Source organism: Electrophorus electricus, chromosome 11, assembly GCF_013358815.1.
Source record: "Electrophorus electricus isolate fEleEle1 chromosome 11, fEleEle1.pri, whole genome shotgun sequence".
In the NCBI taxonomy this organism is placed as follows: domain Eukaryota; kingdom Metazoa; phylum Chordata; class Actinopteri; order Gymnotiformes; family Gymnotidae; genus Electrophorus; species Electrophorus electricus.
The window spans coordinates 1,367,578-1,381,123 of record NC_049545.1 but is presented as its reverse complement, the minus strand read 5'-3'; the positions used below and the strand labels follow the sequence as shown (position 1 = coordinate 1,381,123).

Sequence of the window (13,546 nt, the reverse complement as noted above, 5' to 3'; positions counted from 1 at the left end):
GGTCAAATTAGTCAACTGTAATGAACAGGACCAGAACTAGACGCTTGATATTTGGAAGATGGTTGGTTTTATTAACAGAGGGATTATCCAGAGGCCATGCATAGATCCAAACCCAGAGAGAAGTCAACCAGAGCACAGGGAGCAGGCAAAGAGGTGATCCATGAAACAGCCCAATGAAGTAAAGAGCCAGATATCAGTCCAACAAAACAAAAATACAAGTTAGGGATCAAACAGTAGCGTAAACCAGGCAGCAAAACAGGTGGAAAACCAGACACACACACACAGGCAAAACGCTTGGTACACATGTGATGATCATGGCAATACTTCGCAAAGTATGTGTGGGAACAAACAGCTTTAAAGGGAAAGGTGATGAATCAGGAGCAGGTCAACGGGGTCAGTAAGCAGGGAGGCCAATCTGTTGAATTGTGGAGGTGCGCAAGACTCGCTTGGCAAACATTGCCACAAATTCCCTGGTAACTTGAGTTCCAAATAAAGAAAAAGCAAAGTGGCAAAGGTTTATAAGGGCCTTATTTGTTAGGCTGGCACTTGCATGGATGCTGTCCAATCACCACAAATTCACAGTGTACTTAACTTTTGTTAATCTCATAACTGGATTTAAACTCCCTGGACACTGAGGCCTCTTAAGCCACAAGGTCAGTATAATGCATAAGCCACTAAGTTCAGTATAGTGTCTTAAGCCACAAGGTCAGTATAATGCATAAGCCACTAAGTTCAGTATAGTGTCTTAAGCCACAAGGTCAGTATAATGCATAAGCCACTAAATTCAGTATAGTGTCTTAAGCCACAAGGTCAGTATAATGCATAAGCCACTAAGTTCAGTATAGTGGCTTAAGCTACTAAGATCATATATGGCTTTGTGGTGGTGTTTTTATTGTGCCTGAATGCTCATGACTGATATATGGCAAGATGCTGTCAACGTGTGTGTGGAAATTAAAGGTGACATTCTGTAAGTGTACCTACACTTTATAGTCAATTTTTTCCTTTGACTTGCTATGCCCCAGCATGTGTGGAGGACACTACATTGACACTTAGGTCAGTGTAAAGTTTTCCCTGTGGTTTGTCCCATAGGCAAGACTTAAGAGTTCATCAACATGGCAGTGTGTGTGCGCGTGTCCAGGGTGCTTTTACTGCTGACAGTGTGGAAGGTAGGTTCCATATATTTACAATGACAAGCTCTCCTCTCGCACCGGCCTTGTGTTTGTAGTGGCAGGACGTTTACAAATGTAAGGTCAAGAGGCTTCAGTTCGTATATACTCTAAATCAGAGAAAATAAGTTACAGATGGTTACATTTAACCAATTGCATTCAATGTGTAATAGCTTACTTGTGGTCATTTTATAATAACACTCAATAGCATTTGTCTGACTGTATTAATTTGTCTGTGTTCATCCTCCTCATATTCATTTGTCTGACTAATCATTTGTGTTTGTGATTGTCATGCTTAGCCATTGCAGGGCAGCATCCTGCCCCTCAATATGGCTACCCAGTCCATGGCTGCTTCCTATGAAGCCTGTGAGAAGGAAATGCAGGCCTTGGTGATGTCGCACTACTATCTGCAGGAACTGAATGCTACAAATGGTTTCTCAGATGCGTGGGACGAGGCTGTCACCAACGCGAAACCAGGGATTGACATACAATTGTCAGCTGCCATATACATGTATACGGTGGAAAAAGAAAACGATCCAAAACCAATGTATACCCAGCTCGACAGCGCGACCCGTACTGGAAGAGCAGCTTATGAATCAGGTGACTTTCAGTTTCACACACTGCATTTCTTTTTGACTGATGCCATTAAACAGCTGAAACGACAATCAACCAGACTGTGTGACCTCATATTGTAGAACTCACCTCAAATTTGTAAAAGGTTCTTGATCAAACAATTCGATTTGGCTCCTTCACATCCAGCTCTCTGGACATGAATCAGATCTCATTTGGTAAGGAGTCCTGTTTTCAGATTTACACCTGTTACGGAACTGATGTGTCCAAGCTCTCAGCTTTTGAAAGCGGAAAGGAAGTGTTAATTTCCCCCCCCCCCCCCCCCCCCGAGACGTTCACAGTTGCTGCCATTCAAAGGGAAAATTAGAAGAATCTGGAGTGCAGTGTAGTATATAAACTCAAAAGTGCTGGAAAGAAGAGCTACCTGCAGTGCACAAGGGCATCAAGGTCAGCATTAGGGGTTGTCGTTACTGTCCTTGTTGTAATTGGTCTTGTTTTTTCTGATTGTCCGCTGTGTTCTTAAGAAACGGCAGGAGAGAATTCATAGAGTTTAAATAATAATGCTGAAATATGCATATTGCCACACTTTGACAAGACTGAAAAATCTCTACATTTCCTGTTATTCTTATATTTTTAATGTTTTTGATAGTTAACTGGTTTCTTTTGTACCGTTTACTTTGGCTGGAGCTAGAAAACCAGCATCTGTTTAAGGCTGCAATAAGCAGGTTTGTCCAGTGTTTTTAAAACAATAAATGACAGTTTCCTCCTGAACTATGCTCACACAGGCAAGCAGTGACACTTCCTTCTTCTGATGAAGTGGATGTTGGTCAACATATCCTTTTTTATTACCTGGTAACAGAATAGACTTGGGTTCCCCCCCCCCATGGTACATTTCAACAGTAGCCGGTAGAATGTGAGAATTACCAAATTTCCTGTTTAAAAAAAATAATTTAAAAAATTATATTTTATTTTTTATTTAAAAAGGGGGGCGGGGAGCCAGGTGGCACGTTTTACTTCTGTCAACACTGCATTCAGTTTGAAGGAATAAACTTTCTTGCTACTGCTGTGGTCTTACGTTTGTCCAAGCCTCCGTCAAGCTCTGGTACCTTATTACACAGTCTGGGGAAGCACCTGCTCCTACCAAACTCTCCACCTGAAGGAAGAAATACTTCAACATTGTTGAATAAGATGATGAGCCAGAGGTGGTGTGTTGTGTAGAACTGTATTCATTTATTAGACCTGAATCAGGTGACACAGGTGAGCTTTCTGAGCATAAAAAGTGAGGCTACATGGTTTAAGAAGAACAAAATGACAAACAGTACAGACTGACCTTTACTTATGGCAATTCAGTGACATGAGGAAGGCAAGCCTGCCATTACTATACGACACCTCACTACTAACTGGACCGAAGCTCATTAAGTGACCAAACCATGCCTGAGGGATACTGAGAGCTGGTGTGTTTAGGCTAAGCTTCGTGTGCACTCGAGTCCCTTCACTTATGGCTATTCACCAACTCCTCCAGTTTCGCCTGATTGGACCCAGAGAATTCATCAATCTGCAGGACAGAAGAAAACAAGCAACAAATCACAAAAGGTCTTACTGTGAAGAAGACATCAAGGGGAAAACTGGCCTGCGTAAAACAAACAAGCTCTCTAAACAGCAGCTGTTTCAGTGGTCTTCCTGAAGGTTCCTTACTTGGAAACTTTACATGGAATAATTAAATGGAATGAATCCCCTCACCCATCAACCTACCTTCTTTCCATTCTTGTAAAAGTGGAATGTTGGCATACATTTGATCTCACAAGACTGGGCCACATCCTACAAGAAAAAGGTAAAGAGAAAGACATCCACCTATGAGATGCTGAGAACTTTCAAACCCAGTGCTCAACATTTCAGATACTGCTCACCTAAAGAACCCCATCTGAAAAGAACATGCTTTTTTCCAGGTTAAATAGGAGTGTTGGATAAAGCGTCACATCTAAAAACACGGATAAGTCTAACAGACCACAGAAAAACGCTATGCAGACCGACAGACAAGTGATGTCCACAAACACAACTGCGAATCAACTCAGTTACATTACTGCCCCTTAGTGGCTACGATCAGAGAGACTTAATGTGGTCTGATGCTGGCAAATGATCCCATCAGATTTAATTAGTTGGTTTAATTTAGGTGTTTATCAGAAATGACTGCACCATTTCCACTTATAATTGTCTTGTTCAGACCTCAGTGAAAACATCAGGTGTAATATGACATTTAATTTGATTATCTCTCTCTCTCTCACTCACACACACACACCTGTGCGTCATCCACGTCTACCTTAAGGAACACTACGGAGTTGCCTTCTTTTTCAGACAGACTCTAGAGGCAGACAGACAAATGATCAAATGGTCATTAAACATGTCAGAAAAATCCACCTCACTCTAAACTTTCAGCATGTTGCAAGCTGTGTCAAAACAGGAGTGTGGTGCAAACCAAGAACAAACAGGAAAAATGCAGAATGCAAATGCCTCTCCATGAAGGTCATTATCATCAAAAAACAGCAGCTAATGTTTGTGTAGGTAGACAAAAAGGTTCAGAGATATTAACCACAGCCAAGGTTAATTTTTAAATTTTTTTTTACTAGACTTCTTTATGTACTGTTTCTTTACATTTGTGTTGTGCATCATGCATGATTGTCTAAAATGTAATAGATTATTGTTGCAATATTAAATCTAAAAGAATTTACTCACCTTGTAAAAGGGAGCAATACTCTGACAGGGTCCGCACCATGTGGCTGTGAAGTCAACCACAACAAGTTTGTCTCCTGCTTCTGCCAAAGTTTTGTCAAAGGCTTCCTAGAGGAGAATTTAGAGGAGGCGGAAATCAGGAACATCAAGCACCCAGTCAAAGGAAGCGTAGCTATAGTGCGTCTCAGCGTGGGCAATCTCAGTGAGTCATTTCTACATGTAAGTGTAGAACAGATTATTCAGAGATGGAAAAACTGCATTTAGGTTAGTAGGTGAAATTCATGACACGGGCATTACACGACACTGTGAAACCAGGCAGCAAATTATCCAGCTATGTTAACATGGAAAAGGAAAGGCAATATGGCTGAGAAGGTACATCTACATTTTCAACAACACAGCCAAGCAGCACTGAGCTAAAGGCAAACAGAATTCTGCATCTATAGACGCGTGGAGAGAACTACACACTGAGTACTGAACACCAGAACTCACTACACACTGAGAACTGGAGTCCTGATCTTGGCTTGGCGGTTAGCATGTTTGTCTCTAAGGTCTTGGGTTCAAGTCCCTATCTGGGTGTTCTCCATGTGTCTCCCAAATTCAATACATTTCTCACAACTGCACAGGACGACATGAAGCTGTCAGACACTGGGACAGTAGAAGTCAAGAGAAAAGGACCCGACAGTAGAAAAAGGTCTTCCCCCTCCCCGCAGTAATGGAAAATGGTAGCAAATCTGAAGCCTAATGGAAACTTGATAAACATCTAAACAAACCCTTGTTTAACCCACTCCCCTTTAACCAATTCAAAGAAACTGTAGAACATAAAATATGATATTGTTTTAGCAATGGCATCAGCACATTTATTAGGTACCTGATCTTGGTTTGTATTGACACTGACCTGTTAGTCATTCACTTTAACAGACGCTCCTCAACACCCCTTACTCCGCCTCATCTCCTTTTCTTTGGCAAAGAAAAATATTGCAGAACCCAGTAAGCTCCATGCATCGCCAGGCACGACAAGAAACGTACTGAAAACTAGAGCCAACACTGCTAGTGTTTTTCCAAAACGGAGAGACTCGTTACATGCGAAGGGGACGAAGTTGGCACGCAGAATTTGTGACATTCCTCCCGGACGGGTATGTAAATGTGAGCCACATGATGCACTGCAGTGTTCTGAGCGACAGGTTTACCTCTTCGGTTTGTTTTGTAATATCCATCACTTAGACAGTCAAGTAAAGTAACACGTTTGGTGAACCACCTTCAGAGGAGGAGGTCACATGAGTCGAAGCCCACTTCCTAACACAGGTCACAGGAGCCCATTACACAGAACAAGTGTGAATGAATATTCTCACAGCACCAAATGGTTGTTACAAATTCTAAGTGTTCATAGGTTTATAATTTCACCATCAAAAAAAATTAATTTCGTAGTGGGCATGTTTGTGTTTTTGTTTATGTGAAGGAATGGAAGTCGGAACGTTTCTGTGTTGTCTTCACCTACTTAACCGCAAGAAGTGATGCTTCTTCAGACTCAGGTAATGCACCTTCAACCTGCGTGCAACACTCATTCATCAACCTTTAAATGCATCAAGAGTTCAGTGTGGAAAATGGTAGCCTACAATAAAAGTGCGGGTAGCCAAGGTCTTCGAATTTCACGTTTTTTGTGGACATGTTAAATAGTTACAGGAATAATTAGAAAAATATGTAATCAAAGTTAACTCGTGCAACTACATTTAGATCCTTCTGATCTTGATTTCAGTTAGCATTTAAAGCGAAATGGTGTAGATTTCCATAGTATTTTGGTATGTTTTAGTAAAACGAACAAAGTTTAAAACGGCAGAATGTCATAGTCCGTGTACTCTGCGCAGATTCATACAATCAGTTAGTCAACGTAATAATTTTATCTGCATACAGGGCTCACATTTAAATACACTTAGCTAGCGCAAAGCCACGTGGTCCTAATGAATGCCTCACTATTTTAGTGCGCCTAGCTGGGGTAGTTTAGTTAGATTTACCCCGTTACAGACCCACAACTAGTCATTTCAACCCCACGCGGCGGAGACCGGACCTCGCGCTAGGCGTGCCTCGGAAGCTCGCGCGCGCAGACTCCTGTCTAGGTGTATAAAAGTCTTTTGGCCATATTTTCGACCGAAAACAGTTTTGTGTTCTTGCGGTCGCCACAAAACAAACATACACTTCGCGCAAGCATTTTTCCTCCACAATCGTAGCCTGAAAATATTCCGCTTCTCTCGTTTGCAGGCCTACTCTACCCCGTTAGCTAAGCTAAAATAAGCTAGGTTACCGGCTTTTATTTTGCTGCTACCATGTCGCTAGCCTGCTAGATAACCTAAGGCAGCTAAACAAGCGCTAAGCAATATTAGAAGTATTTCTCTGCGCGCTTTCCTGTATTCTTGTCCTCGTTTTCACTTTGCTAATTTTTGAACGCTTTTCAGAGGCGCGCTGGCCCGATGACAGCCAGCTGCAGTGAGCACACAGTCCCTATCTGGGGGAAGGCCATCAACCCAAGCGCAGCCTGCCTGCTGTCTGGGTGGTTTAAGCGTTTGCGTGGTCACGTTTGCTGTCTAGTGCGCTGGATAACGTCGTTTCTGGAGCTTTATCCATCTTAAATGCCAGCTTGCCTGAACCCACCAGTACAATAACCGCATCCCCCTAACGGCTCTTACTGCAAAGCAAGCCATGGAATACCAGCCTACAGCGCCAACCTCGCCCCTTACCTGATCCTCAACCACGATGATCATTGTGAGAGTTTTTACTGAGTAAAAGGAAAAACACGTTATCCAGCACGACTATTCCGTCTCGTGGCCTGCACCGCTGTGATCTCTGAAGCAAATCAGCTCGCAAGGGTGCGCGCGTAGCCCTGCCCCCGAGCGTGCTTACTTTTAAAGAGCCGGCAGTGCAATTAATGCAGTTTTTGGCTGTTCCTACGAAACTGCCAATATGTTGCAACTGTCAACTATTTTTGCAAAACAGTTTAATACAGTTTACCGCAGTTTTACTTTACGTCAACTACAGAGGACCTGCTGGAACAGTCACTTAAATTGGGAGGAGTCTCCCTTATTTTATAAAAACCTAAAGCGTTGACTTTGTCTTATTCAGTCGAGAGAATAATGAACAAAATGCATTAAGCATCAAGATGAACGTCGTATGGCTGGATCTAATCCATGGATTTAATCCACGCTAGACTTTCTCCCAATACATTCTGGGGGACATTCAGAACTCCAGAGCAACACTTAAACGCAACACTCACTAACTTGTACATGTTTATCACATATTTTAAAATTATTGATGATAAACGAAAATTGATGAGGATGATCACCTGTAATTTTTGTAATTCTGTAATTTTACTTTTTCTCTCTTTGCTCTTAACTGTAATAGACTCTCAGCCACAAAACAACCCTAAATGATTTATTGTTGATATCAATTTTAGTTGTAATTTTAGTTTTCTTGCTTGTACTCATGCACTGGCTTTCAAATCAGGGAGAGAGGTGTCTCTGGAGGCCAGAATGAGAAGAGTCCATATTAGGACTGCTACAGAACTATCCCAGGCCTGATTAAACGTGTGGGCCTCTGATGACTGGGTGTATTCCTGTTTTTCATCCCTTGTTTAAACTGTCACAGGTTCACATTAGATGAACATGGTTGCCCAGGTGACAAAACCCAATGTGATTCTAAATGAGGTGTGAAGCAGAAAACATCTAGACAAGTAGATGCTAAGTACGCTTACACACAGTGAGATCCCGGTAATATTCTGTGTAATAGGGGGCCAAGTGCACATGCACACACACACACACACACACACACACACACACACACACACACACACACACACACACACACACACACACACACACACACACACACACACACATATAACAAACACACACAACCACACCACAAGAACTACAGCCTCTGAGTGCTTTTGTTGCCAAACCAAGGTTTTCTTTGAATTTGCAAAATCAAACATATACATTCAGGATTTCATGGTTTTCATCTTTAAGAACTATAAAATCTAGGCGAATATAAAAATAAGACCTTAAAGGGAAAATAACTGTGACTTAGTTTGAAGGAGGCTGAGAGCAGCAGCCAGATCCAGTCTTAAAACCCAAGTCTCCTTGCTGGTAAATGTGTGCTCTGACCACCAGACCAAAGAGCCCCCACTCTGTGACAGCAGCCACACCACATGTCTCAGTCACACCCAGTTTGACTTCACCAGTGTAACCTATCTGAGGTCACTATTTATTAAATGCATTTGACCAGTTGTTATCTGGTGAAATATCTGATTAATGCTATTCTGTGAGAAACAAACAGATTGCAGGTCTGCAGTTGAACAGTCGAGTTAGGAAAGTGTGGCTGTGGTTAATTGGTTACGTCTTTCTAAAAGCTTGGCCAGTGTTGGCACCCTTTATCTTAGCCATAAATGCAGCACAATGATGTGTTCCCTGGGAAAAAAAAGCACACATTACAGGCACACCACAATGTGGGAAGCAATTGTACGGAATAGCAATTCCTGGTGGGGATTTACTGGTTTTCCCAGTGAGCTCTGGACTATCAGGAAGGTACATGACAAAAAGTATGCGGAAGTAAATAAAGAAATTTGCAGATTATATGCTAGGAGTGTCTACGTTAATGATATACAACCTGGCTGACATTAGACCACTGGAAGTGTCTACATTAATGATATACAACCTGGCCAATATTAGACCACAGAATTCACTAGTAAATTACTGGAAAGGTCCTTTAAAGAAGCCATCTGTTAAATATATTATTGACTGCACGGTAGACCAAATTACATATTAATGAGGAAAATTATACATAATTATACACATGGCACTGAATTCATACACATGATTTCACATCTATATAATAATTATCAACTTGTTATTGCTGTCTACATGCTGTTTATTCCACAGGCTGCAGAACAGATAGTCTACAATACTATATCAACAATCATCAATATTCATCATGAATTAGACAAGTTCCCCACGTATTTATGGGTAATTTCCATATTTAGAGCCACATGCTATTCCCTTTACTTTGTCTCTTTGATTCTATTCTGCTACATTTATTCTGTTTAGTGGCATTTCATTAAGCCCTGTTCAATAACATGTTAATTAAGTTCTTTGAACACTGATGCAAAATGTAAGAGAATGGTGATGAGGTTATAATAGGATCTATAACTATAATTAGGCAGCGCTCTTTGAAGTCTGTATTGTGTGGTATTCAGATGCTTGGTCTTGCCTGTCTTCTCTCTCTCTGTCTCTCTTTCTTTCTTTCTCTCTCTCTCTCTCCCTCTCTCACTCTCTCACTCTCTCACCTCCTTCACCCAGGCCAGTAGCCTCTGGAGAGAGTCCTGGTGCTTGTGTTCCCATCGTGTAACCAGAAATCCTTCCATACGCATCATATGAGAATTGGCATCCGGCCATGAAACAAATCACATATCAGATCAGATCAGGAACTCAAATTGATTTGATAGATTTACTTTGTTGGTAACATGTAACAACTTAACCTTTTGAAATGTAATAGCTTAATTTTTAGCACTGTAAGAACCTCACCTATAACAAAATCCGCAGTTAATGATCAGAATCGAATCTGAGAGGAATATGGATTATTACATTGTGGTGTTTTTAATCTGAAAGGAACCCTAATTCAATGGATTTTTATATTGTCACTTTTCGTTCCTGCCACTCTGACATAAGCGGTGCATTCAGCAGATGGCTACCTGTTTGTGTGGTAGTGTCGTTGTATGTGGCAATACTCCCACAGAGAGCGATTTGGCACAACGCTGCCAAAGCCACCCCACCTGTAGAAAGAGGAATTACATAGAACACTGGCAGTCTTGTTTACCCGCTCAACACATAATCCTAATGAAACTTCCCAAACAATTGTTCCTTGTTTTGAGATGTTGTTATGAAAACCCTAACATACGTGGGACTGAGATAAAGTTACCAATGGGAGCCTATATGCCACGTTAAGTGACTCATCTAATCCCTCATCTAATCTAATGGTCTTATTGTTGAGGGCGTGGTTGAAGCCCAGCTCTTGGAGTTAGGAGACCTTCTCATCGGTTCCCACACAGCCACTCTGCAGCCCTACCAGGCAAGCAAAGTGAGGTTGAAAAGATGTTACATTTTGGTAGTAGCTGGGTCTTACATTCAATTAGTCTGTGGTAATTGCTGTACAGTATAATATACAAAAATTGAGCAAAATATAGAAAAATGTATCTCAATACTAATTGCTAATACATCCTAAATAAATGACATAAATACTGATGTAATAAAATTTTAATACGCATTAGTGTGGCACCCAGCAATCCCCTCCACTTACCAGCAGAGGACGACCTGGCCCAAATATTAGTTTATCTCCCTCGTGTTTCCAGTTATTCCTTGTTTCTACCAGTTAGTCTCTCACGTGGCCCAGCAGCAATTTAGTGTATTTAGAGTTGTGTAATTTACAGTTTTTTCTCCCGTGAATCTGATCTGTCATGTTTTGACCCTGGAATCTGTTTATTTAGAGCTTTGCACTTTTCCCCTTTTGGTGTGTTTTTTTTTTTTTTTACCTCTTGCTGTTGTGGATGTTGGTCCTTGCCTGCTGATTGGCTATCATTCTCTGGATTGTGTTTTCAATCTGTTTGCATTGTTCTGGTTGTCAATACGACCACACATAGTTACTCACCATTGTCTTGCTGAGCAGTCAACGTTAAACATGTAATTTGTTATTCAATTACAGTAAAATATGTAGAAAATACTGAACACCTTCTGCTTACTGTAGACTAAACAGTCATCTTAGGCACAGTGCTTTTACTGCAGGCATGGGAGCAATATAGGATCCTCTTGAAATATATGTATACATATGCACATGCATTAGCACAAGGAGAGCCTGCATGTTTAGACCACAATTATAACTGAAGAGAAAGGAGGAGAAAGGTCATGTTTTAAACAGAAGTCTGTCAACATCTTAAAGTGAACTGAACAATCGCAAAACTATGATCAGGCGGGGCACGGCTTACTGATTTTCCCCCCTTTGTGATAATGACTTTTCTCAAATCCATAAAAAGGGGGACTAAATGGGCAAAGATATGATGGCTCGCTAGTCTGTAAATAGGAAGTCTAACCCTCCCAACAGACCAGATCCATCAAATACTTCCCATCATCTGGGGCTATACCAAGATGTCAGATAATTTAACAGACTGAACAGAAGAGACTGAATACCTTGTTTATGGTTGCTAATTCCAAAAGAACATGTGCCTGTTTACTTAGTAGATTAATGTAAGAAGCCAGGGTTGGCTGAGTTGTGGCTCTGTTCTATTGAACCTTGTGCGTACTGGGCAGAGCTGGAGTCTTAGGGGCTTGATTTCAAAGAGGTTTCAAGACTACAAGAACATGGCCTTGTCTTTGTAAGGTCTGGAGACCACACAAACATGGCCTTGGTCTGAGTCTGGACCTTATTCCTGTAAGTCTGGGTCTGCATGTTTGCTCTTGCAAAACACTGCATATTCTTGCCAGCTTGTTGAAAGTAATAATAATGTCCTTCCAACACCAGTCTGTACAGCATATTCACCACTAAAAACTCTTAGAATAATAATAAAACAACAATATAATAATAAAATAATAGCATAGCCTTTTTTATTACAATTAATAGCAAAATTAGAAAATGTCTGGTCTTGGTCTGGGTGCTGGAGTTTGCTTTTGTCTGCGACACTAACATAATGCACAGGAATCCTTGTCTAAATGTCTACAAATGTCTGTTGTTCCATCATGCAGTATTTGTGTGGCTGTAATTTGCTGAAAAAATGTCCTTAAACAAGTGGGGCTGATTTTATATTTAAGTGCTGAATCTTGGCATCTCCTGCTTTAAATTGCACTGACTGTAATGAAACATTTTCAGCAGTGAGTCAACAGTGTGAAAATGCTGACGCATTGTGGTAAAAATCAGACTATTCTCACACAAACATCTACTTAGCATAGGTTGATCTGGACTGTTGTGGTGTGGCATCATCTAAACAATTCGAGTTATAGTAGGAAATCGTGTAGCTGTTTTATCACTGTTCCTATCCCTGCTGGACTAAGACCTGGGTAGTGTTATATTACAAACCTCCAGCTTTGACTTCTGGGAGCTCCTCTTCCCTGAGGTCAAAGTCACCTCGCGAGAGAGAGGGAGAGGGAGAGAGAAGGGGGGGGAGAGGTTAAATCTATTATATATTATTGAAATGTCTGAGCTGCTTCTTTCAAAATGTCCAAAAGTCAAAATAAAATTGAGCCTAGAATGTTGCAGGGTTTTTTTTCTCCCAGAATTAAACTGCACTTTTTAATGTAGTTTATTTGGGTTCCAGATGTGGGATGGATAAAATCCAGACTGGACGTCTGATCTGGAAATCAGGATATTATTTTTCCATTTTAGCAGTGACATGCTTTTCATGACCAATTTAAAACCACTGGAAAGCTCCAGTAAATAATAACATTAATTCTTTCAACTGACATTGAACCCACATAGTACACATAGTATAGCGACATACAGCCCTGCCACACACAGTGCAGCTACACACAGTACAGCCACACACAGTACAGCTACACACAGTATAGCTGCATACAGTCCTGCCACACACAGTACAGCTACACACAGTACAGCCACACACAGTACAGCTACACATAGTACAGCTACATACAGTATTGCCACACAGGACTGCCATGCACAGTACAGCTACACACAGTACAGCTACACACAGTACAGCTACATACAGTACAACTACACACAGTATAGCTACACAAAGTACTGCTACACACAGTATAGCTACACAGGATTGCCACACACAGTACAGCTGCACACAGTATAGCTGCATACAGTACAGCTACACACAGTACAGCTACACATAGTACAGCTACATACAGTATTGCCACACAGGATTGCCACACACAGTACAGCTACACACAGTATAGCTGCATACAGTACAGCTACACACAGTACTGCTACACACAGTATAGCTGCATACACTTCTGCTACACACAGTACAGCTACATACAGTACATCTACACACAGTATAGCTACACAAAGTACTGCTACACACAGTATAA

At 41.2% G+C, this 13,546-nt stretch overlaps 2 protein-coding genes across 2 annotated transcripts; one reads left to right on the top strand and one right to left on the bottom strand.

The window, feature by feature from the left end:
• The first annotated feature begins 1,112 nt into the window (after positions 1 to 1,112).
• Positions 1,113 to 2,389, top strand: LOC113591979 (GPI-linked NAD(P)(+)--arginine ADP-ribosyltransferase 1-like). Its single transcript, XM_035531587.1, is given in 5 exon segments — positions 1,113 to 1,166; positions 1,466 to 1,839; positions 1,841 to 1,882; positions 1,884 to 2,183; positions 2,386 to 2,389. Coding segments are annotated over 5 exon segments (774 nt in total).
• Positions 2,390 to 2,942: 553 nt separating this feature from the next.
• Positions 2,943 to 7,338, bottom strand: zgc:56493 (uncharacterized protein LOC336637 homolog). Its single transcript, XM_027032705.2, has 5 exons — positions 7,193 to 7,338; positions 4,467 to 4,571; positions 4,033 to 4,095; positions 3,489 to 3,554; positions 2,943 to 3,291 (listed from the first exon to the last, which is right to left on the bottom strand). The coding sequence occupies exons 1-5, from the start codon at positions 7,214 to 7,216 to the stop codon at positions 3,229 to 3,231; spliced, it is 321 nt and encodes a 106-aa protein (XP_026888506.1). The 5' UTR covers positions 7,217 to 7,338; the 3' UTR covers positions 2,943 to 3,228.
• Between the last annotated feature and the right edge of the window lie 6,208 nt (positions 7,339 to 13,546).